Source organism: Anopheles stephensi, chromosome 3, assembly GCF_013141755.1.
Source record: "Anopheles stephensi strain Indian chromosome 3, UCI_ANSTEP_V1.0, whole genome shotgun sequence".
In the NCBI taxonomy this organism is placed as follows: Eukaryota; Metazoa; Arthropoda; class Insecta; order Diptera; family Culicidae; genus Anopheles; species Anopheles stephensi.
This window is the reverse complement of record NC_050203.1, coordinates 478,951-505,048: the sequence shown is the minus strand read 5'-3', so window position 1 is coordinate 505,048 and position 26,098 is coordinate 478,951. Positions and strand designations below refer to the sequence as shown.

Here is a 26,098-nt window from a genome sequence, read left to right as displayed (position 1 = left end):
GTTAGTAGTGTGTAAGTTGTAACATGTAACAGACAAAAATGTTGTTCAATGTTATCTCCTGCAACACTTAGGCAGCATGGTGCGCGCTTGTGCGAAAACCGCATATGCGCGAAAGCGCGACTGACTTGCGCGTCTCTGTCTGCAAGAACGAATGTGGCGAGGGTGGAAAAGAGTAAAAGCTCCGATCGTCGTCGTGGTCGTCGTCGTCGTCGTCGTCGACGCTGTCGTCATCGTCTTCGTGGTCGTTGTACAAGCAGCAAGGCAATATCAACAGCTGGCAGCGCACCGCAAGAGCCAGTACGCGCGTTCATCTCGGAGCGACTCGAAACCAGACACATCCTAGCACATCCCGAATCCGGACGGAAGTGAAGCTAACTAAGGTGGACGCATCTCTCGCAAGGAAGCCGTACTGCTACTGCTGCTGCCTCGCGACTGGGGTGTTTGTGAGTTGGCTGAAGTTTCGGTGTTTAGAAGCGCGATCAGTTTCCTAGTCCATCGTCCTCAGTCGTGGCTGTCATCGGCTTAACCACCGTTTGTGCGGTTTTAGTTTTGTGTAACGGCAAAGAACAAAAAGAAATAAACGCTTAGTTTGCCGTTTTGTTGCTGCTGCTACTGTCCGTGTACTGTTGTGTGTGCCGTTCCGTGCCGTGCCGTGTCCCGCCGATACTCGACTCGAGCTGTGCCGTCATTTGCGCGCCATCCTCCACAACAACACAACGCCACATTTCGAGTGAGTAGCCCCAAGTGTTTTCCTTCCCTTTTGGCAGCATACACACATTTTCCTTTCGTTAGCGGAAATTGGACTCGGTGGTGTCTAACGTACGTTCCTGTTTTCGGTGGCATCGGGGTTGAGGGATCCAACGTTATTGCTTGGTTGAGACAGTTCGAGTTCGAGTGCTTGTAGATTTTGGTGCGGCAGATAGAGCCGTGGTTTTGGCCCAGGTATCATTTGCTTTCCCTGTCGGTGCTTTTATCCACGACTTAATCTTATATGCAATCGGAAGTGGATCGTGGTGTACGGTGTGGTGTGCGCTAAATGCTAAAACGCGTTGTGACATGCGTGGGTGCCAATCGAATGAAGTTTGCCACAATCGATTCCGAGCTTCGTGTCTGGTGTCTGGTTGTTCCTGGTTGCGTTCAATTCTAGTCGTGGCTCGGGGTCTCCCCACTTGTGCTTCCTTGGCAAGCTGTCGAAATTCGCCCACGTGGCCAAGGATTTGTGCCATGATTTGTTTCGTACGCGTTCCTTCGCCTTCGCTCCCCATTCGATCGATGAATGTGACACATGTAGGCAACGGCCGAAAAATTGAATCAAGCTGCAGTTGCTAGAACTCCGTTGCTCAACCCACGATACCACGATACCACACTCACTGGCTGGCAGGCAGATGACATTGGGGAGGTTGCGTTGCCGTTGTCTCGCGATGTACCTTTAATTCTCATTTTTGGAAGAAGAGTTAGTGTGATGCGCACCGTGACCAAATTTACGATAAGATAAGAAGCCACTCGTCGGGAGAATATAGCATCCAGAGCCTTGCTGCTGCTCTTCTCCCATTTGCACGAAAGTGTTCACCACCGCTAAAACACTCGGAACTAGAGCAAACACGCGGGGTGCGTGCGTGCGCGCGAGAACGGTGCGAACGAGGCTTTGGAATGTGCAATTCAAACATGTCTGCTACTGGGCTAGTGTGTGTTAGCTGCGGCTTGTAAATAATCTAAAACACGCAACAAGTGAGGAAAGATGGGATAGTAGTTTTTTTCCCTTCTTTTCGGGGGTTCTCCATGTCCATGGATTGTTTTTCGATTGTGCTGTTGTTTGAATCGTTCGAAGTTTAAGATAAACGGTAGCCTAGGCCCGGGTTGGATGGTAGTGCCGGAACGCCGGAATGTTCGATTACACTTGGAGCACTCCATCCGGGGTCATGGAGCGCGAATGGTTCCTTGAGCATTGGTGGTTTGCGTTATCGTAGTACGCGTTCGATTGTGATACGCGATCTAGCAGTTGTCGAAGTGTAACCTTGCCAACGGATCATTCACAGTTCAGTTAAACCAAATCTCACACTATCTATACCACGGGAGAGAATTCCAAAGTATCCCCCCTCTTCCTCCACCCCAACTGTATGGCAACCATAGAGCCAACACAGTGTTATGCTAATGTATCAATTTGTTTGCAACTTATGTTGACCTTTGAATAAATATTCCGCTGCAGTTCGGTATTTCGCAATAAGAATTTAAATTAAATTTCCCACTATTAGACACCGGCGCGGTTCGGTTTGATCACTGGTGACGGTGTCAAATCAATTTAGCTTTAATCGCTGTAGCATATTACGCTTCCCGGTAGGTCTTTTTTGGCGTAATCCACCCAAGCAGGCTGCGCCGTGTGAAGGCTCGAGTCTCAGTCTGCTTTGCTAAATTGGCTTAGACATTGGTAGATACCGTTCTGTGCCCATCCCCAATCACAGGTGACTTATCGCGAACGATTGTTTCGTGGAACTTTGCGCGTTTGAAGTGGACGGGTTATCGATTGGTCAAATATATATATATTTCCCTGTGCTGTGTAGAGCTGGCCCACATCGACGAGGAGGAACGGGAGAAGCTTGCGGTAGGTCAATTTGTGTGTACCATAATCAATGACAATCGAACCGATTGTGGAGTAACGACGACGCTTGGCGCTCTTATTTTGAAAGGTGCATGACGCCACCACTCACAGTTCCGCATGTGCGAGGGTGTGTGCGTTTGCATTCCGATTGTGCTGAAGTCATGTGAAGGAACGGCTGGCCAAATGTTGTCTTCCTCGCACAGGACTCAGCACAGCCCCGGTAAGCTCTCGACCGATTCGCCGAGTGCGGTGTTACACAGTGGAGCGTTACTCATTGATGGGTTGGTGCAGAGTTCTTCGAAATTTCTTCCAATCCACAAAGTGCCGATGATGAGAGTAAACGTACGTGATCTTATCACGCGGACGGGCGAGAACAACCCCCCACCACCCAGTGAGTCACTCCCGAGCCACTCAACGCTGGAGCAATCTAGTGGAGGAGAGCTTGGCTGCAAGAACTTGCCTCATCCCTCGCCGCCCAGGGACAGGGAATGTTTTCTTAGCAAATGGATCAACAGAAAAACCTTTTGAATGCTAAACAATCGGGTCAGGAATTTCTGCGCCGTCTCAGTTATTTACAAAGAATCAAACACACAACACTGCTCTCGAGCGAACGTTACATTCGGGTGAATAATTTGAATTTTACTCTGGCGCTTCTAAGGACTCTCCCTGACTCATGGATGATCGGTTCAGTTCGGCCAAGTGTAGGCCGAAGTAATGACTTAGTTGTGTAAGGTACTGCTTCACCGTTCTGATTTACATACGCTTCCTCCTTCGGTGCGGGAGGTTCCTTTTAGCAAACATTCCGCCATATTGGCGTGTTGGCCAGTCGATCGATTGATTGGCCGTTCGCTTCACTGATACAGCAATAATACCCGCTACTACTGCTGCTGCTGCTGCTGCTGCTGCTGATGCTGATTTGTATCAGCCCGGCCGCCGCCGATGTTGTTGAGCACGTCCAATTAAACCGTGCCCAGAAGCAAAATGAACAAGCCGAAAAGATCAATTGAGTTAACAGGTTATTTTTATATGCATGACATGATCAGCAAAATGTGGCAACAAGATAAGCGAAGCGCCTCAGATACAAATTTGCAATTATCTCTCCACTGCGGGGCAAACGGTTGCAACTAACCGTCCGTGCCATGTCTCCCCCCATTGCGAGGAGCTTTTTACGAGACGTCATTGTTTTTAACGTGCAGCAGTAGCTCAACGTGGGCAAGTTGAGATACAAAAAGAATCCTTCTCTAGCCACTTAGCTAATGCACGGCTGAGCACTGGACTTTGGTGGCTCTAAATTGCATCAAATCCTCCTTAGCGTAGCTTGATAAGTACCATTTTGCCACCGTTTACCCTGTGTCCGTTTTGAGCGATTGTATCATTAGCGTCACAAAGTCATCGCAACGGATCGACCGACGATCGAATGATCGATCACAGAAACATGTCCAGTCCTCCGGTTATGAGCAGCTTAAGCATTATTATGGTGGGTTCGCAGGAGGTTGGAGAGATACGGGGACATCCCACATCCCAAATAACCTACCACCGGTCCATCGGCGGACAAGATAAGTCCGCTTGGAAAAAAGGTCATATTCTAATCGGCAAAAATTCTCGTACAAGTATTTCACATTAAGCCTTCCTCACGAACGAATACCGCGGGCGTGTGTGACGCAGCCTTCCCTGTTGTTCTCGGCCGTGGACGAGGAGACGTCGGAGCAGTAGCGACGCGAGCCACCGGCGACACAGCATCGCAGGGAGCGTATGTTTACTGAAGGCAAGGGCAAGGGAGGTGGAAGTACAACAAGTTAATTTTAATGGCTATTAGTTTTACCAGCAGCGTGAGTGAGGCATGAAAAATGGCCGTTCGTTTATGAAACACCCGCGTGTGGCCCATACGTAGAATGTCACTGAACTACCGCGCAAAGGTGGAGCACGGGGATCGCTACTCACGGTCATTCTACGCAGGCAGGGGATGACACCACCATGATATCGACGTTCGTGCGTGAACACGCAGAGAGTACCGTGCCCGCAAAATTAGGTCACTATCGGCATCACGAATTACCTACAGCGAAGAATTTTGGATTGTTTTGATTGATGTCAATTGCTGGTGAATTCGATTGTCCGAGCGTCCGAGAGAACGCCCCCTGTGCTTCGTTTGAGGATCGATCATCGTCACCGCCGTGTGCTTCGTTAAATGTGTCGCAGGGTTTTGTGCGTTGTCCTTAACCTTCTAACAACTGCGGTAGAACTGTACCCCGTCGCCTTGGTTAACCTTGTGCGACGAAAGTGTTGCGACCCAAACAAAGTACAGCCACCAGCTGTGGCGTGAATTATAAAATGGTGGGCCGTTGCGGCCCCAGCTTTGCACCAAGAATGCATGGGAATTAGCGTATTTCTCCAAACATTGCTCTAACACGCTTAGCGCAGCGGTTGACCGTTTGGGAAGAAGAGCCTGAGAGAATACCAATTCCGACCACCGAAACTGACAGCACCAACCACTCGACCAACCAGGACCGTGTCCCAGGGAACTTGTGTTTGTGACTCAAGATCGAGATAAATGTTTATGATAAGCCAGCATTTATTTTATTTGCGTGCGGTCCAATTCTTCGATACTCTCCCCGCTTCTTCGCGGATTTGGTGGCCACCTTCCGCGATGAATTATTAATTCCGTGGTTCGACGCCACTGCGAAGCCTCGGTTTTATTGCTCGTCGTACAACACAAGCTGGAAAGTGGTTTATTAGGTTGCAGCGGGGTTTGAAAATTATGATGTCATGCAATCGGTATGGGATCGGCTGGTACCCGACGACGACGACGAAGACAGCGGCGGTGATGAGGGCGCGATGAGCGGAAGCCTTATATGACACCCCTTTTCCGAGTGATTAGTAACACAGCTGCATCGTTATCCGTCGCTTCTGGTTTTTGTTTTTGCGTGTTATTTGCATCTCCATCTCACACGTTCTCCTGTTCTTGAATGTTTACATCGGATGGACTATTTTCTTGACGATGTATCCGTCACCGGTGGCGCGCACTCCCGACGAGCAGATTAAGCTTAAGAACTGTGTTGTTCTTTTTGTCTTCTGCCGATGGCTATTTTCAACTCACAGCCAGCTTGAGTGCACAAACGGCGACTGACTGCTTGGCGTCTCCGGCTAGGTGGAACGGAATCAATGAATGCGTTAGCGTCATCTATCATCATCATCTATCGGGTGCTGATTGAATAGGCAATTTAGGTAGCAGCAGCTCACCAACCACACGCATCGCGAAGATGCGGAGATGATAGCATCGATGGAAAGCGGCTGATATGCGCGGACGGGACACCCGTCGCCTTCGATTCCGGTTCCGATGATTTACGGCGGCCCTTTTTCAGCCCAACCAGAAGGTCATTAGGCACGTACGGTTCGATCAATCTTTCGCTGGCTAACATTGAATCCGCGCGCCGGTTTGCTGAATCCGCTGCCGTCGATGGCGAACATCAGTCTAAATGGTGACAAATTGGTTGTCTTGAGGACAACAATGCTGGACATAACACACAGACACACCGAAGTAACGTGAAATCAGGCAAAAACAAAATGATACTATCTAATTTGCCTACTGTGAACAGCCAGCCTGCAGCTGATCGTTGCGATGGTGGTGGTTCAATGGCCTAATTGATTTATGGCGTACGCGATCATCATGCGGTAAAGCATCATGCTCGTGCCAGGTAATGCAGTCACAGAGACAATCGGTTTGGGGGTGGGCGAATAGCAAAGCCATTCGGTCATTCAATGATTTACATGCAATCCGCTACCCAACCCACCGATTGTGCGCTTAGCTCAAGTGCGCTCGAGACAGCGAGCCAATCCAGCTAGCCCTGGAAGTGTCCTGCGCTGGGTATGATTAATGCCGGATGACGCAGTTGCTAGTCGTCACCAGCAGCCAGCATTCAGTGCGCTGCCACTGATCAACCTAGAAACCATGATGCGACGCAGCGTCGTAAAGGGCATCATCGGGCGCCACCAGCAGAGGCATAGAGCACGATCGCAGAATGCCACCCTAATTAAAAGCAAACAATCCCGCAGTGAGTCCCCGTGTGTCAAAGGGCCACGAGGAAATGGTCTCCTCCGCCCGACTCCGGACACGGGTGCTTTCATTTTCTCTCCCCAACTGCGGATGCTCCTTGATCTGCAAACTTGAATGGACAGAGGCAGAGGCAAAAAAACACAACGAGCGAACAACAACCGACCATTTTTCAAACGTTCTAAAACGTGCGGCCTTTGGCGCGTTCTTGATTATGTGTCAATAAGCGTGTTAATAGGTACAAATATGGTCACTGCGCGCCGGGGCCGGGTTAAGATCGGCACATATTAGAATGCCCGACTCCAGCCAGTCGGCTGGCGTCACTGGCCCGGGCTCGGGTTCGCGCCACAAGTGTGACATGATAATTGATTGTTTGCCTATTGCCCCCGCCCGGGAAGCTTTGAAGCGGAACGCGAATCGGACAACTTGAGCATAAAAGTCGCCGTGTCTATGCTGAGACTGCTCCAGTGCCGAACGGCTAGGGCAAGAGTGGAGAATACGCACCAGAACAATTTGGCAGGTTTGGCCACAATGTGTGGCTATCGATGATGATCTGCATCAATCAAACCTTTACTTATACCATCATCGTTCTGCTACATTCCTTCCGACTACTGTCTGCGCTAGTGAATTGCGCTACAGGCGGAGAGTGTGTTTATGGAACTATTAATCACATTACGCGTTCCAAATCAGTATCGCTTCTAGCGATCAGGTGTTGCTACCGAGAAACCGCTGAAGATCACTAAGTGTTGGTTTTATTTGCGGTTTACGCCTCGCTAAGATCGCACCCGCTCGATCGTCTACTGGTTGGTTGGTTGTGGGAGCACACATTCACTTTTATCAAATTTTACGACCTCATTCACGGTACGGTACTTCAATCAAAGTTAGTAGCGAACGAAGAGGTCGCCTCGGAAAGCAGTTAACTGAATGCGCTAATTTCGCTTTATTGCAATCGATTGTGGTCACGTCGTCGGCTTCGGCGTCTGGGAAGAGCTGGGTGTAAGCCGCTCGATCGCAATGGAGCTCACACTGGACGACCCACAACATCCCATTACTGCTGCGTCTAAGTACTCCCAGGCTCGTAGCAGTATGTTTGTTTTGCGAGTAATAAAAAACATAACGCACCGAACAAATGTGTGTGCTGCACGCTGTAAAAACATGTGCCCGAGCAGTGTGGGTTGAAACGAACGGAATTTAGTGTTCTTTGAATCCGAATTCTACATCACAGGCAAAATCATGCCAAATCCGTGGGGCATGGAACAGCGCGTGCCCGTGTGTGTTGCCTTGGGGTGCATTCTTTGTTTTCTTTGGAAGTGTGACTTTTTTTTTGTCTAACTAGACCGGCAGACATCTTGGTCTTGGTCTTGCACCAACAACAACTTTCTAATGCCTCCCTCGAGAGGTGCCAAGCTGCTGGGCAGTGGAACCGACCCATGGGCGTTATATTTACGACTTCCTGATCAAGGTTTGCTGCTGCTCGGTGAACTCTCGAGAACGCGATCGCGCTGTTTTTTTTTTCTTTTCGCGCGATAATACGGGACGCTTAGCTGAGTCAGCAAAACGCAAAGGGATTTCGCCGAGACGTGCATACAATCGTAATGCAATGTGTTTACTTTGTGGGATAAGCGTTGTTTACTCAATTGTTTCAGTCAACCCGCTACAATATGCAAGTCCCTTTTGCACACAACAGCTCGAACGAAACACACTGCTTCGCCTGCCTTTAATCTGCCACCATGAGTTATAGGGACTTTTCTGCAATGGAATGTCGAGATTTATTACGATAATTCATCTTACTCGGGGGAGAAAATATTTTGTACCTTTTCCAATCGTGCCGGAACGTGCTAATATGTCGGCACAAAAGATTCGAAACACGTGGGCTATTTATACTTTGGCGCTATCGTTATCCAACCTCAAACCACTCCTGGGGTCTTTTCAATCAAAGAACGCGGGGTCGGAAATTCGGGACATTCAAATTTTAAGGGGGGACTGTGTGTGTGTGTGGTACAACCTTCCACACCACGATCGCGATCGTGAATGGGTAAAGAAATTAGAGCAAACGACGAATGGTTATCGATTCAATCGAAAACACATAAATCACTTAACGCCCAGTCCAGTTTCGCTAGTTTTAGCGGGATGGAAAATTGATTGTACACCGGGTGATGCGGCGACTAGGACCTCTCTACCAAGGGTTCAGTTGGCGAATCATGGTTTGACTGGTCGGAACGAATGTTTTGACGGATATTGATGAGTGGATGTGTGAAGAGCGAAAAGAAATGCAGGTGCGCAGCAGCGCCAACCCAACCCAATCATCATCGATGTACGTCGTCGTGATCCTTTCCCGTGTTCTACCTATTTCGCGGTAGCAAGTATTGACCAGGGAAAATCGGCCTTAGTTTTTCCCTGCCAACGGATGATCACGACGATGCTGATTGGTGGGCGGCACGACGAAAGTTTTTTAATGACCATCTCGCATTCCGTTCGTAGCGGCATCGATCAAATTTTCCGCTTAGGACCCATCCTCCGGGAAGTGTACTATGAGCGTGTGGGGTGTGTTTCTGTGAGCTTATCACAACAATCGTAATTGTTTGCCCAATCTGTGGCGCACAGCTGATTGCGTACACGGGTACAGTGAGAGTGGCTTTCAAGAGTGGCGGCCGAATCGTGGAACTAAATCATCTCCGCGAAATACCATGACCAATGCACCACACCACACCACTGTTCGGTTCGGATAAAATATATTGTGCGCAGAGAAGATTTATGTGCGCCTCGCTGAAGCCCCGGTCGGCCGGTCGGTCGGTCGGTTGGTCGGTCGGCCGCTGCCCTACGGAATGCCTTCCGGTTCGGTGCGGTATCTGCATGTTGGCTCTCTATCACTACTCTGTCCGTGTACACCTATCCATTACCCGTGTCCAGGTACGGTAGAATCGTGACGCACCGTCGTCACCACAACACGCTAGAAACCTCGGTATGTGCATGTCAAGAGCGCGCATGGGATGGGGCTGTTGTGCGTTCCCTCGGGCCAAGCAGCCAGCAAATCTATACGCGGGAGGAGCAGCAGCATTTGCATGCTTCCGACGACGACGACTGCACTTTCACTGCATGCGGGTTGTGTAAGGCACCGAGCGTGCAAACCACCCCCGCCATCCCAAGCGGTTCCGTGGGAGCTGCTGCCGAGTGTCCTTTTCGGACTTTCTCTCCGGTGCTTCCTGCGGTTGACGAACGATCATTATACTGGCGATCATGGCGGCGCCAGTAGGCTGAACTGACATGATCGCATCAAACAATCGGCCATATTTTCCATCAATCCTCTACCGATCGAGGGTGGTGGTAGCGGCCCGATCACCTTCCGCATAAACCTCTATTAACCTCTAGGTGAACCCCGGCGGTCGCCGTTACACCTCGATCATTCTTTATTGTAACCTAAAAAAATATTAACATCATTAATTTTCTTCAACCAAATGCGCTTTGAGCTTTCGCTTGAAGCACTTTTGGAAACGTGCCACTAAAGCCACCGATTCTACCAACCATCGAAGGGTTAAGCTGGGTGACGTTCGCTCCTCTAGCCGGAGCAAATCGATGCACGAGAGATTTGCAAGCGACAATCCGATTAGCAGCAACCCACGGGAAGGTGGTGGCTAGCTACACTCGCCTATTTTAAAACGATACACATCTCACCGTCACTCACTTTCTTCAACCATCATGCTTGCCGTGCAATCATCATCGCCGGCGCAGGGGGTGTGTGTCTCGTTTACATCATTATGCTGGTCAACTAGTACGCGCCCTATTGACGGCAGTAAGAGGCAGGCAGCCACGGTAGACGGAGTCATGCTGTTTGTTTACCTCGAGCAAAGAGCAAATATTTTCGAAGGTAAACATTGGAATCAGCAATTTACCTATCCGCAACACCGACAGCGCAACGCCGCAGCTTCTCCTTCACCCCCCCCACACACACACACACACACACATTTTTGCCAACTGTTACTTTCATTAAGAGATCGCTAGCAGCTAGCAGCGCATTCGCCACGAGAATAAAAAGTGCGCATCAAGACCAAGCGGAGGAAGCGCAGTTCTGGCAGCCGACTACTCATCGCTTAATTCTGTTCCGTTGACGTCGGTGCAGAATTCAAGATTCTTTTGGCATTTTTTCACCACGACCAGCAGCTTCACAACGCCATTTGATCGACAATGCGACTCGGAAAGCAACGAAAAATGTACATACCTTGCCACGGGGCACAAACCTCAATGATGAGGCATATCACATGGTGCACGGAGCTGCCACGGAGCAGTGGCAGGCAGACGGCGAATGACTAATCGTCCTAAAATATCCGTACACAATCATCCCATATCTACCGACACTACGCATTACGCGGAATGAATGTTTCGTTTGTGCCATTAAACGCAAACGAAATGAATTAAGTGCACCCTCTGGGGGCGTAGTAGCAAACGATCGAGCACCTGAACCTCTCGGGGGAGAAAAAAGAACATTGCGCTTGCTAATCAGCTGTGGGCGAGAAACTGGGTATTGCTGGTAACATCCTATACTCCTGCCCCGAGAGTATGACTTAAAAATAATCATTTCCCTACCCTTTTCACTTTCTACTAAGTCGTGTTTTGCTGTGCTTTTGGGAAAAAAACGCGAAACCGTTCAACCCTTGTACAGCAGCGCTCCGCAAAACCTTTGGCATCGCGTTCATCATGGTCCCGCGATCCAACCCTGTCCGTTGCCAGAAGGGCGCAAAAGATCAGACCTTTGGGCAAAGCAAGGTGATCACACATACACACACACCTTGTGGTGGTGGCAAACCGTCAAGCAAACTACCCATTTGTATCTGCCTTCAATTAAAATAGTTCAAATTCCCTAGGCCCGGTTCACTTCTCCGCTGGCCATCGACATCATCCTCTCCCTCCGGGTCGTACACACTCTAATGCTCGAGTGGTTTATTTGCCACATGGCTGTGCTCTGACTCGTGAACAGGAATACAAATCGTTCGCATCAGCTGATTGTGAAGTGAGTGTCAGCCGGGGCAAGCCCAACTGTGACCGAGTCCCCAAGTAAGCAAGCAAACACACGCACGGGGTCTGAAGATAGCGGCGACCTGATCATCACACACAGCTGATTGTTGGTCCTCCTCCTCCTGCTCCTCCTGCCGGCTGGTTGGTTCCGTTTCTTCCGCGCCCTTTATCAAGATCGAGCTCGATTGCGAGCAATTAGTAGCGAAGGTCGGGGTCTTCTTGCAAAAAACCTCACACACACACACACACACACACAATGCGCAGCACGTGGGCATTTTGGCGAAACATTGTGGGGAATGCGTAGGAATGAATGTTGACAATGTTGTTAAGCGAAACGAAACACGACACACGACAACAGAGCACCAGAACGACCTCACGTGAAGGCCGATCGCAATCGTCAGGTGCTTGTCGTTCGGTGTGGGACGATTCTTATCGTGGTGAAAGCACCGCGGCATTGGTAACAATTGCTGGCGTAATCTGCGCACACTCATCCCGGCACCACTTAGCCGTGATCGGTGGCCCTGTGCGGAATGTGTGTCGCAATTAAATCCAAACTTGGAGTGAAAAATAATCCGTCTTGCGTATAGATTCTTCAGCACAACCGGATCATGCGTGACGCGCAGCGGGTAGCGGACAGCGCAACAAGCAAACGCTACAAGTTAAGCCCAAATTAATCAATTCGCAACGACAGGCAGGCAAGTAGCACCCCTGTCATCAGTTCCACGCTTCGCTGGCATGCGCCGGAGGCAGAGCGACGACCACTTCTCAGCAGGATGACAGTGTGTAATTGATACGAGTACTCCAGTACTCCCACAAACTTGGTTTCCGGGGCGGTGAGAAGCACCGCACGATTACCATGATGCAGCCGCCACTCGTTTTGATTGCGGGCAGCTTTTCCTGTCCGTCCTCAACGCTTAACGCAAGGGGCCTCTGTGGAATGTGAATCGTTTTACGACTCACACTCACCGCAAACTCGTCAACTCTAATCGCTCAAAATGCCATTTTAGACCCTGCTACAGCCATGACGACGGATGGATGCTCTTTCCAGGCAAATATTATGCACTCAGACTCTGGGCACGCGACACTTGCTTGCGACGGTGTTGTTATCGAGCGATAAATAAACAAGGAAGTAGTCTACGTTCAAACAAAACAAACTTACACCGATCACAAATAACGCGGACTGCTGTTTACCGTCTCACTATCTTTCAAATAAAACGATCGAGTGGCTAGTGGAGAGTCATTTGTCTTGCAGCTCAATTACCCGCCAACATATCATGGGGAAATTCGATTGACTATCCCCCGATCGGAAATCGAAACTTATGGGCCGTTAATAATGTCAACATCGATCGAGCGGGTCCTTGATATTTCATAGGCCATTATCCTTGCGGATTAATGTGAAAGGTGGCGAAAGGAAGCGTGATCGCGATCTCTTTGGGGGGTAACGCGCGATCGGTTTTATCGGGATCTTAGTACCTAAATTTATTAGTGTGAACCCTTCGCGGCGGGATCATGTTACCCCGGTAGTTTCGCGCTTCATGGCCATTGCCCGTGGGAATGGTTACGTTGAGAGCGCAATTCTTGAAAAGTACCAGCGATGAATACATCGTGCAGAAATAGTTCCCCCTCAAGTGCAGTGGCGTCGTTAATCGCCAACAGCTTCGAACGAGGTCACCACTAACGGTCAGATGCACCTCTTGAGCGATGCTGTGAATCATTGATCTGCGTCTCGCATTTCTAATGAATAAGCCGAGAGGCAACAATTCGTTTACCGGAACTGATGCGTCATGAGTGCTTTGATTTACACACCCATAAACTTGCCGCCCGCAGCTTCATTCGTGAGAGTTAAAGAAAGGACTCATTAGGATAATCATCGGTCAAGGGATTTCCCTTGGACACTAATGAGCAGATTAAAGCCGATTTTTGTCCAATGTCACACGCGACTCGTCTCAACTGGCAAGATAGTTTGGAAGTGTGACCTAGCTAGATAAAACCGAGCGTGACACAGAAGAGCGCTCGCCCACTGTGATAGAAGAGTGTGATAAGATTGCATCATTAGCGACATCACCACCGGCGACAACGGGAGCGTGTGTGGTGCGTGTGCGTGTCGGTCAGAGCCGTGGTCGAGAACGTCTTCATCACCGCTGGTGTCAGTTTGGACGCGAACGGCGAAGACTCCGTACGACCGTTCTTGGCTCACAGCCCCAGTCGCGTTCCTTCTCTCGTGCCTGTGTCCTGTCTGGTGAGTGTCGCTGGGGCGGGTTTGAGAACGCTGCAGTCTGCGCTAGGTGCTGCTGCATTCGGACTGATTTTGTAAGAGAGAATACCATCGGCTTATGTTTCCGAAATCTGGCTGTGCATCCGTGTGTATAATAGCGGGGAACCATTCTACCCCCTGTGACTACTGCGCGCACGTGCAGCAGGGGCATTGTGTGTGATCGTGTAGAAGTTATGCAATAAATGTGTTGCGTGGTGTGCCGTGGTGTTGTATCGGGGAGGCGCTTAGCAGATGTGTTGCAGAACCGGTGCATTGGGTCTTGGTCGACATATTTCACGACAAAGGCTGTGCATGATACACGAGACGATCGTTAGCGAGCCGTCGAGCGAGCATGATTAACTGAGTTTGACAAATTTCCACCCGCTGCTAGAGTCTAGTTGATCGCGACATTTCAGCAAAAATTGATCTCCTAAATATAATGTGCAGATTTGAGGAAACAAACGGCCCAATACCGATAGGCTAATCTACAAGACACAAGAATCACAAAAAAGGTTGATTGTGGATGCATCGTTTAGCAGCCATTTGTCAGATTTCACACCTCGTTCGTGTTTGTTGGGCGGATGTGCAGTTCGATCGCGATTCGTCGGTGGCTGTGGATGCAAATGCAGATTAGCGCACCGTGTCACCTGCACCTACCGTTTGCAGACCAAACAGAACAGAGCCGGGTCGAGAGTGGAATGTGCGGTCGCTGATCTCGACGGAAGCAAACAAGTTTTGGTGTTGGATTTTTGGGGGATTTGCAAAACGCACTCACACACACGTACTACACCACACCATTCCGCCCAAACTGCGTCGTTTTGGGACAATGACACATTTGCCAACCCCTTGCTCCGTCAACCCCCCGGTTCTCGCTAGCGAGTCGTGCCAGGCAGTGCGTTTTGCTGAGTGCGAGCAAAGTTTGACCAAACGGCTCGCACCGGGTATGCCGATTACGATCGGTGCAAACCGGGCGGTGTGTGGTGTGTATGTGAGTTGTCTGTCAATGTCAATGCCAGTACCTACTCGACGGCACCCAGTTTGGAAGTGGTCATCCTGCCGTATGGAGAGCGTAGCGTGGATGTGTAGTGCTTTCGATATAATCAGCCCCCGAGGAAACAGGCAGCAGGCAGAGTGCCGCTTCTCGCAGCAGAAGCCACCGTGTCTCTAATCACCAACAGCTCACCCAATCGGAGGCCCACTTCTTCGGGCATCACCGAACCGTTTCGCGCCGCATGCAAACATGAGATGATGTTTATTTTTATCCACATTTATGAACTCACCCCGGTGTTAAATTGAGCCACTGCCATTTGTTGTTCCCTCCCTATCGTTGCTGGCATTCCGTTTCATTTGTTTTCTCTCGCACACTTACCTGTGTGTTTGGACTTGGTGGCCGCGCTGAATGCGATGCGTTGTAGCTAGTTGCCGGATATGAGACGAGCTGACGAGAACTCGCGCGAATCGCTGCCAAACTGCAAAGCAAGATGGTTGCGGCTAGAAGGCAAATGGCGACACAAGTGGGTTAGTACAGCGATCTGGTACGGCTGGGGATCATCGACACTCGGAGACTTTGGGATGCGTGTTCGGAACACGGACGCTCGCTCCATTGGTTGGAGACAGCTAATTGACATACTTTTAGTACCTTCGAGTGCTTCGAGGCATTCCTTTTAAACTGGAATCGACACATTCACGGACGCGAACTGACAGGTTTCAAAGTGCCTCGAACGAACTTCAAACCACCATCTTTGCACTCGAGCGAAATTTCTTCTCAGCAGAAACAATGTCAACATTTTGCCCTCGAGTACAGCAGCAGAGGAAAGGACAATTGAGCCACTCTACTAAAAATCGTTCACATTCGGGGTGCTTGTGCAAAGCTACAAGAGGTGTGCGTGTGCGTCCTCAGTGTCGCTTAGTTTCAGCCGTTTGCTCATCGAAAACAGTTGCGTTTTTGCTAATGTTTGAAGAGGCGTTTGGGAAAATCCCCAAAAATGTTTCGGTTGTTTCAGTTGCTCTTCCAACAACCGTTGCCCACAAAGAGAGCCACACACCGCTGGGCTGGCAGGCGAAACGTAACATGATGCCAAACTCCCGGGGTTCTGTTTATGTTTCTTCGTTCTTATTCCAGTGCATAGCCTTCCCTTCCCGTGCGCTTTAATTAGTTAGGTTTACCCGCGCCCTGCGTATTGGAACGATGTGCTCTAAAACGTGCGCGATCATGTGTTTTACAGAGTGTTGCTAACTAGCTAGTAATATATAGCAGGAGTATCGGTGCGGTCGTTTAATTAATGTGGAGGAAAGTCGCTCTACCAAAGTTCATCGAAGGGAATATATGCTTGGGACAGAAAAATGGCTTCCCATTTGATATGTCAGGAAAAAAACGGATCAACTACCTCCTGCTGAAAGGAAACTATAATCGGTATACCTCTTTTCTTCTATTGCAGTTGAAAACACGACAGGGATGAAGTATTTGCTGCTCTTCTTAGCGCTGGCAGCCTTTGTGGGCGTCCAAGCAGCGAGCCGTTTCCGTCAAGAGTTCCCCGGACCGTACTGTGCGGCGCGTAGGTACGATCCCTGCTGCCGCGATCGCCAGGATGGCTGTTCACAACCAATATCCAGTAAGTTTGGCTTTGTCAACGAACCCTGCCTGCCTTCCGGAAGGCTTTGATCTGAACTACGTTTGTTTTCATACGTCCCATAGCAACGCTGTGCTACTGCGATGAGTTCTGTCAACGAGGTGAGCATGGCGATTGTTGCCCCGATTACGAGGAAGTGTGCGAAGGTATCACGCCGGAACCGGAAAATGCCACATCGTGCGTACACAAGAACCACTACTTCACACCGTACCATGACGTCGTGGTGGACAACTGCAATACTTGGTGAGAGGAGTTCGTAAAAGTGTCCGGCAGCCGACACTGACGTTTGAATGGGGCTGATGTTGCTTTTTCCCCCATTGCAGTAAATGTAACTACGACGGATCAGTCACCTGTACGGAGGATGTTTGCCTGGTAGATGACGATCTGCTGCGTCAGTTGCAACATCTGGAACGGTCCGTCGGATGGAAGGCAACTAACTATACCGAATGGTGGGGACGAAAGTATGACCAAGCCAAGAAGCTTCGTCTTGGCACGTTCTATCCGAAGGTTCCCGTCAAGGGTATGAAGCGGATCACTAACAAGGGAGGTTCGCTGCCAAGGCACTTTGATGCAAGTGAGCACTGGACTGGACTCATCGCTGAGGCTCGTGATCAAGGTAAGTGTTCACAGGCATGATGATCTCGTACGTTATGCTTTAATGCTACTGCTCTACTTCACAGGATGGTGTGGTTCGTCCTGGGCATTCTCCACAGCAACGATGGCTTCCGACCGTTTCGCGATCCTGTCGAAGGGACGCGAAATGATTCAGCTTGCTCCACAGCAGATGCTTGCCTGTGTGCGCCGTCAGCATGGATGTAACGGGGGCTACTTGGACGCCGCTTGGTACTACTTGCGTAAGATAGGGTACGTATGGGCTGCAGCCGGGAGATGTGTGATCAACTTTATCACAATTTCAACTCTTCCTGCTGGGCTTGCAGTGTTGTCGACGAAGAATGCTACCCTTACATTGCGGCTCAAAATGTGTGCAAAATCCAGCCGGGCGATACATTGATCACGGCCAACTGCGAACTGCCGGCTAAGGTGAATCGAACCGACATGTACCGAATGGGACCGGCGCTAAGTCTTAACAACGAAACCGATATCATGACCGAGATCAAGGATCGTGGAACAGTGCAGGGTAAGGGTTTGGCGGGGATCCTGAACGTCGGAAGATTCTGAATGCTCTAGTTGTTTCCTTTCCCGTTTTGCAGCCATCATGCGAGTGTATCGCGATTTCTTCTCGTACCGAAGTGGAATCTACCGACACTCGGCCGCCGCCACTCCCGCCGACGAACGTTCCGCTTATCATTCAGTGCGTCTGATCGGTTGGGGCGAGGAGCGCGTTGGCTATGAAGTCGTGAAATATTGGGTAACGATCTAAACTGACTCCGCTGTGCGGTTTTACGAAGAGATTTCATTCGTTTGCTCTATTTTGCTAGATTGCGATCAACTCCTGGGGCCAATGGTGGGGCGAGAATGGACGCTTCCGCATTCTGCGCGGATCGAACGAGTGTGAAATTGAGAGCTACGTCCTGGCCTCCAATCCGTACGTACACGAGCACGTCCAGGCTATACGCAATGTGGGCGACCTGCAGGAGTTCTACGTCGGAACGGGCTACGTTCCGCATCCCAGTCGCCGGTACCCGCCATACGGACGTGGCTAAAATGGCGTGACCCCATTCGTCAGCTGGATGCAATGCACCGGTAACTGCCGTCAGCACAACTTCTATCGTGATCGTTTATTCGTATTTTGTCCTGCTCTCGATGCACGAACGCTTAGCACAAACTTCTTCATTTTCCATATTCTAGCTGTGAAGATATGCACAGTATTAAAGGCGGAAGGGGCATGCGAGAGTCGCCATACCCGGTCACGAAAGCCATATAAAACAAGAAATCGAAATTACAATTAGCGCCTAGAGACAGCCGGTCATCGAGCGAGACACCGACACTTTACTTTTATCAAAGCTTCGACAAAATTAGTTCGTTTAATTTAAACAAAACAAAAAAGCCAAAGCGCTTCTATGAGGGAAATCAAAAACGGGAGTGTGTATAAGGGAGCTGTCCCACGAAATCGACACAAAAAAAAAAAAACAAAATGCTGCCATTGCGCTCTGAAGCACTGTCTGTAACCTTAACCAAAACTGCTTTCGATGGTGTTCATAGCGTGCAAAATTGGTGTACCGTTTGAAGAAATCTTCCAAGTTCTCAGCATCGCACGCACCGCCACGTGCATTACTGTTGTTTCTCCCCGTTTCTGAACAAGTTGTAAATGTTAGGAGATAGTGAGCGTAACATTGTTTTATTCTTTAAGTCCACGATTGGTTTGCCTTAAAACAAGAAATAGCGTTAGGTACACGTGTGAATGTATGATACTGCTGTACAGTTGTTTCCTTTCGAACAAATATTTCTATCGAAACGAAGCGCACTAGTCCTGTTGAAGAGTGTTCTCCGTATTCGGACGTCGTCGACGTTCGTCGTAGTCGTGTGTTGACCATGTTTTATGAATCAAGCAGATTTTCACCCAAGAATCTAACACGCACCGTTTTGGACCATTGCTGCATTGTTTTCATGTGTAAGGGATTTGTGTGTACATTGGTTAAGTTTTCCCAATTTCAATGGTGTCGAAACTGTGTATACGAAAAATACATGTAAAGATGCTGTTTATACAATAAATTTGGAAAAGCTACATATTGCAGCGTTGTTTTGTTAGGATATTCCATCATCATCAACATTTACAAGCGACATTTCCTGGCAAAATAATTATTTTTTGCTTAAAGATCGTATCGTATTGTTGAATTTCAACTCTCCTCCAACGGTTCGACTGATTATTTTTCAAATATCATTATTTAACGAAACCGGGTGCGGAGCACGTTCGTTGTGTAGTTTCGTTAAATCATGTATGAATCCAACGTGTTCGTCAACGACCACGAAACAAAAGCCGAAGTGCAAGCTTTTTTTTTCTCCGATGTTTGACAGAACCACTTTGACAGCAAGGGAAGCGCAGGAAAAGAAGAACCTCGATCGCGTAAGAAGCAGTCAAAGATAATCAAGAGAGGATAGATAATAAATAATGGTAAGTGCAAATCAGAGTAATAATCACTTTTCCGGCCATTATCCCGCCCCCTTGCAAGTGCACCTTTTCGACGTGCGGCAATAACACGACGTCGTCCTGCACCGGTCTCACACGGCCAGCCAGAAGTAAACAATCTGCCCTGCCACCATGTACCTGTGGAATTCGGCCAATTTGGATAACTCGGCGCTGTATCGACGCTCTGCACAGGTTATCCCACTACGAACCTGTGACTCATTTTATCACTTTCGCCCCCCCATTCGCCATGCTTAACCGCGTCAGTTAGCCATGCACTAATCGGATCACTCTATCTACGCCACACACAGCCTCAAACGCCGATAAACTCCGTCGACGAGCAGGACAAGCTGCTGAACGAAGCGATGACGGTGGTCCGGTCACAGTCCTTTCAGATGAAACGCTTTCTGGACAAGGACCGGTTAATGGAGGCGATGCGCTGCGCTTCCACGATGCTCGGAGAGCTGCGAACATCGCTGCTGTCCCCTAAAAGCTACTATGAGCTGTACATGGCCATCACGGATGAGCTGCGCCACTTCGAGCACTACCTGCTGGACGAATTTCAAAAGGGTCGCAAGGTGCCGGATCTGTACGAGCACGTGCAGTACGCGGGCAACATCGTGCCACGGCTGTATCTGCTTATAACGGTCGGATTGGTGTACATTAAAACGAACAGCGCGCTGAAAGCGCAGCATCCTGAAGGACTTGGTGGAAATGTGCCGCGGTGTACAGCATCCGCTGCGGGGTTTGTTTCTGCGAAACTATCTGCTGCAGTGTACGCGCAACATTCTCCCGGACACGATGACGGTGGGTGCGTCGGGCGATGAAAACGAAGGCACCGTGATCGATGCAATCGATTTCGTACTAACCAACTTTGCCGAAATGAACAAACTGTGGGTGCGCATTCAGCACCAAGGGACATTCGAGTGAAAAGGCACGGCGCGAGAAGGAGCGCGAAGAGCTGAAGATTTTGGTGGGAACCAATCTGGTCCGACTGTCGCAGCTCGAATCGGCTACGCTCGATATCTATCAACGGCTCATCCTGCCCGGCATCCTCGAGCAGGTGGTCAGCTGCCGTGATGCGATCGCACAGGAGTACCTCATGGAGTGCATTATTCAGGTGTTTCCGGACGAGTTCCATCTGCAAACGTTGGACCCGTTCTTGAAATCTTGCGCCCAGCTGCAACCGGGCGTGAATGTGAAGAATATTATCATTTCGCTCATCGACCGGCTGGCGCTGTACAACCAGCGCAACGGCAAGGTCACACAAACGTCCGCGGGAACTACGGAAGTCATTTCCGCCATTCCTGCCGAGGTGCAGTTGTTCGAGGTTTTCAGCACGCAGATAGCCAACATCGTACAGCTTCGGACAGACATGCCGATGGAGGACACGGTCTCGCTGCAGGTGGCCCTTGTCAGTCTGGCCCAGAAGGTGTATCCCGACCGGGTAGACTACGTGGATAAAGTGCTCGAAACAACGGCTCAAATCTTGGACCGTTTGAAGCTATCCAAGTGAGTAGCAGTCCAGGCACCGGAAGACCATGACCATGGTGGTGACCAATGCTAATATCAAACCTGTCTTTCAGCATTTCACATTCCCTGTCGGTCAACCAGGAACTGTCACGATTGCTCCGGTTATGCATCGATTTCTACAACAACATTCTGACGATTCTGCAGTTAAAATACTTCACGCCATTGCTGGAAAAGTTCGACTACACGTCGCGGAAAGCACTGGCCCTGTACATCGTGATGAACATTCTCGAGAACGAGACGCTTGTCCCCACGGCCGAACAGGTGGACAGCGTGCTTACGATCATCTCGCCGCTCATTCGCGATCAGGACGATCAACCGGCGGACGCCCGTGTCAACATGGAGGACTTTGCCGAGGATCAGGGCATTGTGGGCAGGTTCGTGCATTTGCTTCGCTCGGACGATCCCGACACGCAGTACAAAATACTGATCGCGGCCCGCAAGCATTTCGGCATGGGAGGACAGCAGCGCATCCGGTACGTGCTACCACCGCTCGTGTTCCAGGCGTACCAGCTCGCCTACAAATACAAGTCCATTGCAGCGGAGGACGAAATGTGGGACAAAAAGTGCCAGAAGATTCTACAGTTCTGCCACAGCACCATTGCCGTGCTGGCCAAGTCGGAGCTGCCCGAGCTGGCGTTGCGCATGTACCTTCAGGGTGCACTATGCATCGGGCAGATCGCCTACACCAACCACGAAGCGGTGGCGTACGATTTTATGACACAGGTAACTCGGGTCCGCCGCACTTGTGGTTGCTTTGGACACCCAGACCAACCATGACCTTTGTGACCATTTCATTGTTTGCAGGCATTTTCACTCTACGAAGATGAAATTTCCGACTCCAAGTCACAGTTCGCTGCCATCACGCTCATCATTTCAACCGTCGAACAGATGACCTGCTTCTCGGAGGAAAACGCCGAACCCTTGCGCACCAGCTGTGCGTTGGCCGCCTCGAAGCTGCTTAAAAAACCGGACCAATGCCGGGCGGTGGTTACCTGTGCCAGTCTCTTCTGGAGTGGAAAGTAAGCTGGGGGAAAAATCGCTCTCCCCACAGCAGGACACTCGATAATCTTCCCTTGTTGTGTGCCTCTTTTCTTTTGCAGACAAAACGGGCAAGAGCTGCGTGACGAGAAGCGTACGCTCGAATGTTTGAAAAAAGCGGCCAAAATAGCATCGCAATGCCTGGACGTAGGTGTACAGCTGCAGCTGTACGTAGAGCTTCTAAATCATTACATTTTCTACTTCACCCGGGGAAATACGCAAATCACCGTATTGATGCTCAATCAGGTAAGTACGACACACACACACACACACACCCGACAAATGGATAATAACCCTTTGATTCTACCCAGCTGATCGCGAAAATCAACGAAGAGCTCCCCAATTTGGAACCCACGGAAGAGACGAAACAGATCGAGATGCATTATCAAAACACGTTGGCCCACATTCGCAGTCGAATGGAGTCGACCGATGCTGGCGGGCTGGAGGCATCGTTTGCCGGTATTGCGCTGAACTAAGAAACGCTGCTGCACGCTGCTAGATTGTGTGTGTTGGTGTGTTAGTGATGGAACACACAATTATCATGATGTTAAAACTTTCATATACACCTATATCAAACATATTTAGACAAGGTTAGCGAGGAAAGTGTGTGGTTGAAGAGGAACTTACCGCCACCGCCCGAAATGTTGTTAATAATAATCAAACTACATAGCAATAAAAGAAAATCCGATTCTCAACAACTTTTCTTTGGCGTGCAATCGTGACCTATTGGCCGAAGATCACGCAGTCAAGATAGTTTTACACCTTAAAGTTTATTTTAGAAACAGCAAGAATCATGATGCGTTGTATTAAGAAAAGGTTCATATGTTTTTGTTTTGCCGTTTGGACCCAACACGATTCGTCGCATCGAACAATATGCATTGTTGTGTGTGTGTGTGTGCCTATTGCTTCTCCTTCGTCTGTCCCTCTTCCTTCCTTGCTCGATAACAGAAGGGACGACGACAACACGAGAATATGTATGTATATATGTGTGTAATTCATTCCAGATCTCTCTGTGCACGGTCCTGGTTTGTCCACATGTAGTCCACAAATCACATTCAGATAACAATGATGCGCAGTAGTAGCAGTAGTAGTAGTTGTAGTAGTAGAAGTAGTATTTGATTGCGCTGCTCCTCACGCGTCCGCCCTATTGCTGTCCGCCACGTAAACGACGTACATAAGAGATAAACCCAGTCACTGTTGAACAAGAACACCCTCTATAAACAGTTCTGCTAATGAAACAACATGGTTGAATATTGCTCTAACACCACCACAACACGCACTCGAATTCGACACCGAAATGGGGTACCCTTTAGACTCCTAATTATTGCACACACACGCTCTTCTGGTACAGCGTGTGGAACATTAGGCTATCCTAAAACTCACACTCACGCAAATGTTTATTCGCTATTTATCTTCCTCTTTCGTGGCGTTGGACAGTAAACAGAAATCAAAAGATGATTTTCAAAGGCAACCAAGCAGTCTAAATTGTTCTAACGTAACCTTAGCACGCCACGAATGAGCCAAATCCAAGGGTCTCATAATACAACGACACATAAACGGAATGATGATGATTGTTGATAGTGTGTGGGGTGGTGCATTACACTGATTGTGCGTACATCTAAACACGCCAAAAAGAACGGTCCACCGACCTGGGTTGAGCCAAGTGCCGGCACGGGGGACAAGGGTTATATTATTCGATTGCTTTTGATACTGTCTCAATAATGTTAAGATTGACGCGAGAGCTGGGCGCCGTATTATTGTATCGCCGTTCGCCATACGCTTACCTACACACATATGCTGCCCCGTCTGCTTCTTCTGAGTCGTCCGTTTTTGATCGTTACATTTTTGGTACGGTGTAAAAATTCTATCGAAAATCAATCTACTGCGCAATGCGCTAATCCATCGTAGGTTCGATAATGCGTTCGATTAATATTAGGTTGAAATACTGTTGCATCGCTCTCTAACGCGTGTATACTATAATGTTACGTGGGAACAGGCTTTACTACTTCCGCGAGCTCGCTTTGACTCGGTCCACTGTAAAAAACTTCTACTTATCCTTCTTCTTCTCACCGCAATACGCTCTCTGTACCTCTCGCTACAAAAAACAAGGCAGGATTGGGCTAGGAAATGGTACTGAGTGCATGGAATTGCTTCAAAACGCTCCTCCGGATCCGCTTCTCACACTACACGCTAGTTTACTACCAACTATCCTTTCTTGCAAGGAAGCTGAACTCGAATATGGTGTTGTTTACGAAATCCTTCAAAATGTTCGCGACACACGGTAAAACATGGCCTCCTAAGAAGTATCAATTTTCTTTCTAACGCTGTATTTGTCAAAATGTTATTACTTTCCCTACACACGTGGTTTAACCTCCCTTTCTCTCTCTCTCTCCCTCACGTTTGTGGTGTATTATGATTCTGGTTTGGTCAATTTTGCGCTCTTTGTACGCGCGTTGTGTTTAATGTTTGGTTTCATCTACAATATTCAAATATATTTGTATCTCTCTTGCTCTAACGCAATGTGTTGATTATTAACTCGGACAAATGCGAAATCCTAGCGCTATTGCTCGCTAATAAAACCTTTCAAATTTCTTAAGTAACGTTCACTGATCGAACGGCTGCCTGTGCAAGGGAATAGACAGGTTTATATAGATTGGTAATGCTTGGAGCCACTTGAAACACTGTCTCGACCTAGGTTCAACGCGGTACAACACGGTTTGAAGACTAGAATTAGCTCGCACTCGTTGTATAATCCCAGTAAATATCTATCTTGTATGATGATCCCCCGCTAACAACACACTCTCTGCTGTGTACACCCACGATTTGGGAAGGAATTTCTCAACTGAACCTCATCGCCAGGTTTCGCGCTTAAGAGTGAACGCAATCGGGGCCAAAACGACGATTGTATGAATCAATCATAAGGTTAACGGGGCAACTAAGAAAAGGCACTTTTACCACACTCTACCAGAACGTGATCGGGTGTTACACTTCATTTCGTTGATAGCAAAGGGTCCTTCTTTTGCGAATGCGATCTTCCATTATTGCTCAGTATTGTTTGCCGGTCAGATACTATTATCGTTCCTCGATATTTCTCTCTTTTAGTAGCGCGGGTTTACCAACAGATGGCATTGGGAAGGCGTGTCACAAATGTTGGGAATATAAGCGGTAACTAATAGGGAAAGAAATAAGTTAGGAAAAGGCTAACTTGCTGTGAGCTTTTAATCCGCCTCCTTTTCCGATGTACAGTAGCACACAAACGCTGTTTGGAGGATCCTAGTGGGAGGAGTAACACACATTAGGAACTTTAGGACGAGCATGTGTCTCTAACGAACTCTAAAATACCGCTTGAATGTTGATAAATCTGCATACACAGAGTGTGGATAAATCTACCGCGGAAAACAGGGCTATACAGAGAAACAATAAACGCTTGGTGCTGGTCACAATATGGGTATCTCATTGACAGCGGATTATACGGCTTACTAAATACGCTTGCTCTTAGAATCTGCGGATAAGGTCCCGTTGGGGACATCATTCAGTGCTGCGTCGTACTCGTTTGCATCCCACCAGCAAGAGCAAGCCAATCGAACTTATAGGAGGAACGCTTGGACGAGGGACCTTGTATCAGTGGCCTTGTGTCCGACCTAGAGTTCGATAGTGTTGCTCTGCCGCGTCACATGCCCGTTTTGCGAGACGAAAGTGAGAGTTGATGAAGGAAATTTACAGTACGTGCAAATTTTCACAGCTCTTGGATTTCGAATCACGAGCCCACACCCGGCCGAGCAACCCTTTCACCTTAAGGCTAGCGGATGTTCGCGATCCCCTGTACTTTCTAGGACTAAAATCGCGGGAAAATAGAAAAGAAGAAGAGCCAACCATTACCATCCCGGGTTAATACCACCACCGA

The 26,098-nt window shown here is 49.0% G+C and overlaps 3 protein-coding genes across 24 annotated transcripts in view; 2 read left to right on the top strand and 1 right to left on the bottom strand.

Annotated features, from left to right (window-relative positions):
- Positions 1-234: 234 nt before the first annotated feature.
- On the top strand, positions 235-19,224 carry LOC118508906 (uncharacterized peptidase C1-like protein F26E4.3). Of its 4 annotated transcripts, none has more exons than XM_036048765.1 (8): positions 235-730; positions 16,347-16,520; positions 16,604-16,781; positions 16,862-17,154; positions 17,219-17,402; positions 17,477-17,676; positions 17,750-17,907; positions 17,978-19,224. In XM_036048765.1, the coding sequence occupies exons 2-8, from the start codon at positions 16,364-16,366 to the stop codon at positions 18,200-18,202; spliced, it is 1,395 nt and encodes a 464-aa protein (XP_035904658.1). In that variant the 5' UTR covers positions 235-730; positions 16,347-16,363; the 3' UTR covers positions 18,203-19,224. The 4 variants fall into 4 exon arrangements, with proteins under 4 accessions (XP_035904658.1, XP_035904659.1, XP_035904660.1 ...); XM_036048766.1 differs by lacking the exon at positions 235-730 and adding an exon at positions 887-942; XM_036048767.1 differs by lacking the exon at positions 235-730 and adding an exon at positions 13,638-13,893.
- Positions 15,266-26,098, bottom strand: part of LOC118508899 (mucin-5AC) — a 75,653-nt gene continuing 64,820 nt past the window's right edge. For 16 of the 19 annotated variants that reach the window (XM_036048748.1, XM_036048747.1, XM_036048746.1 and 13 more), the window contains one exon: positions 23,366-26,029. In XM_036048748.1, the coding sequence (XP_035904641.1) occupies positions 25,912-26,029 (118 nt within the window). In that variant the 3' untranslated portion in view covers positions 23,366-25,911. Of the gene's footprint in view, positions 15,400-22,945; positions 26,030-26,098 lie in introns of those variants that run through there. The other 3 variants (XM_036048739.1, XM_036048740.1, XM_036048738.1) reach the window with 3 other exon arrangements.
- Positions 19,744-22,892, top strand: LOC118508904 (vacuolar protein sorting-associated protein 35). The gene is given in 8 exon segments (XM_036048763.1): positions 19,744-19,818; positions 19,935-20,306; positions 20,308-20,538; positions 20,540-21,135; positions 21,210-21,879; positions 21,961-22,175; positions 22,257-22,440; positions 22,506-22,892. Coding segments are annotated over 8 exon segments (2,493 nt in total). The 5' UTR covers positions 19,744-19,758; the 3' UTR covers positions 22,671-22,892.

Coding starts and splice junctions, on each gene's coding strand:
- LOC118508906 (XM_036048764.1), top strand. Junction 17,403..17,476: donor TACTACTTGCGTAAGATAGG/GTACGTATGGGC, acceptor CTGGGCTTGCAG/TGTTGTCGACGAAGAATGCT. Junction 17,677..17,749: donor GGATCGTGGAACAGTGCAGG/GTAAGGGTTTGG, acceptor CCCGTTTTGCAG/CCATCATGCGAGTGTATCGC.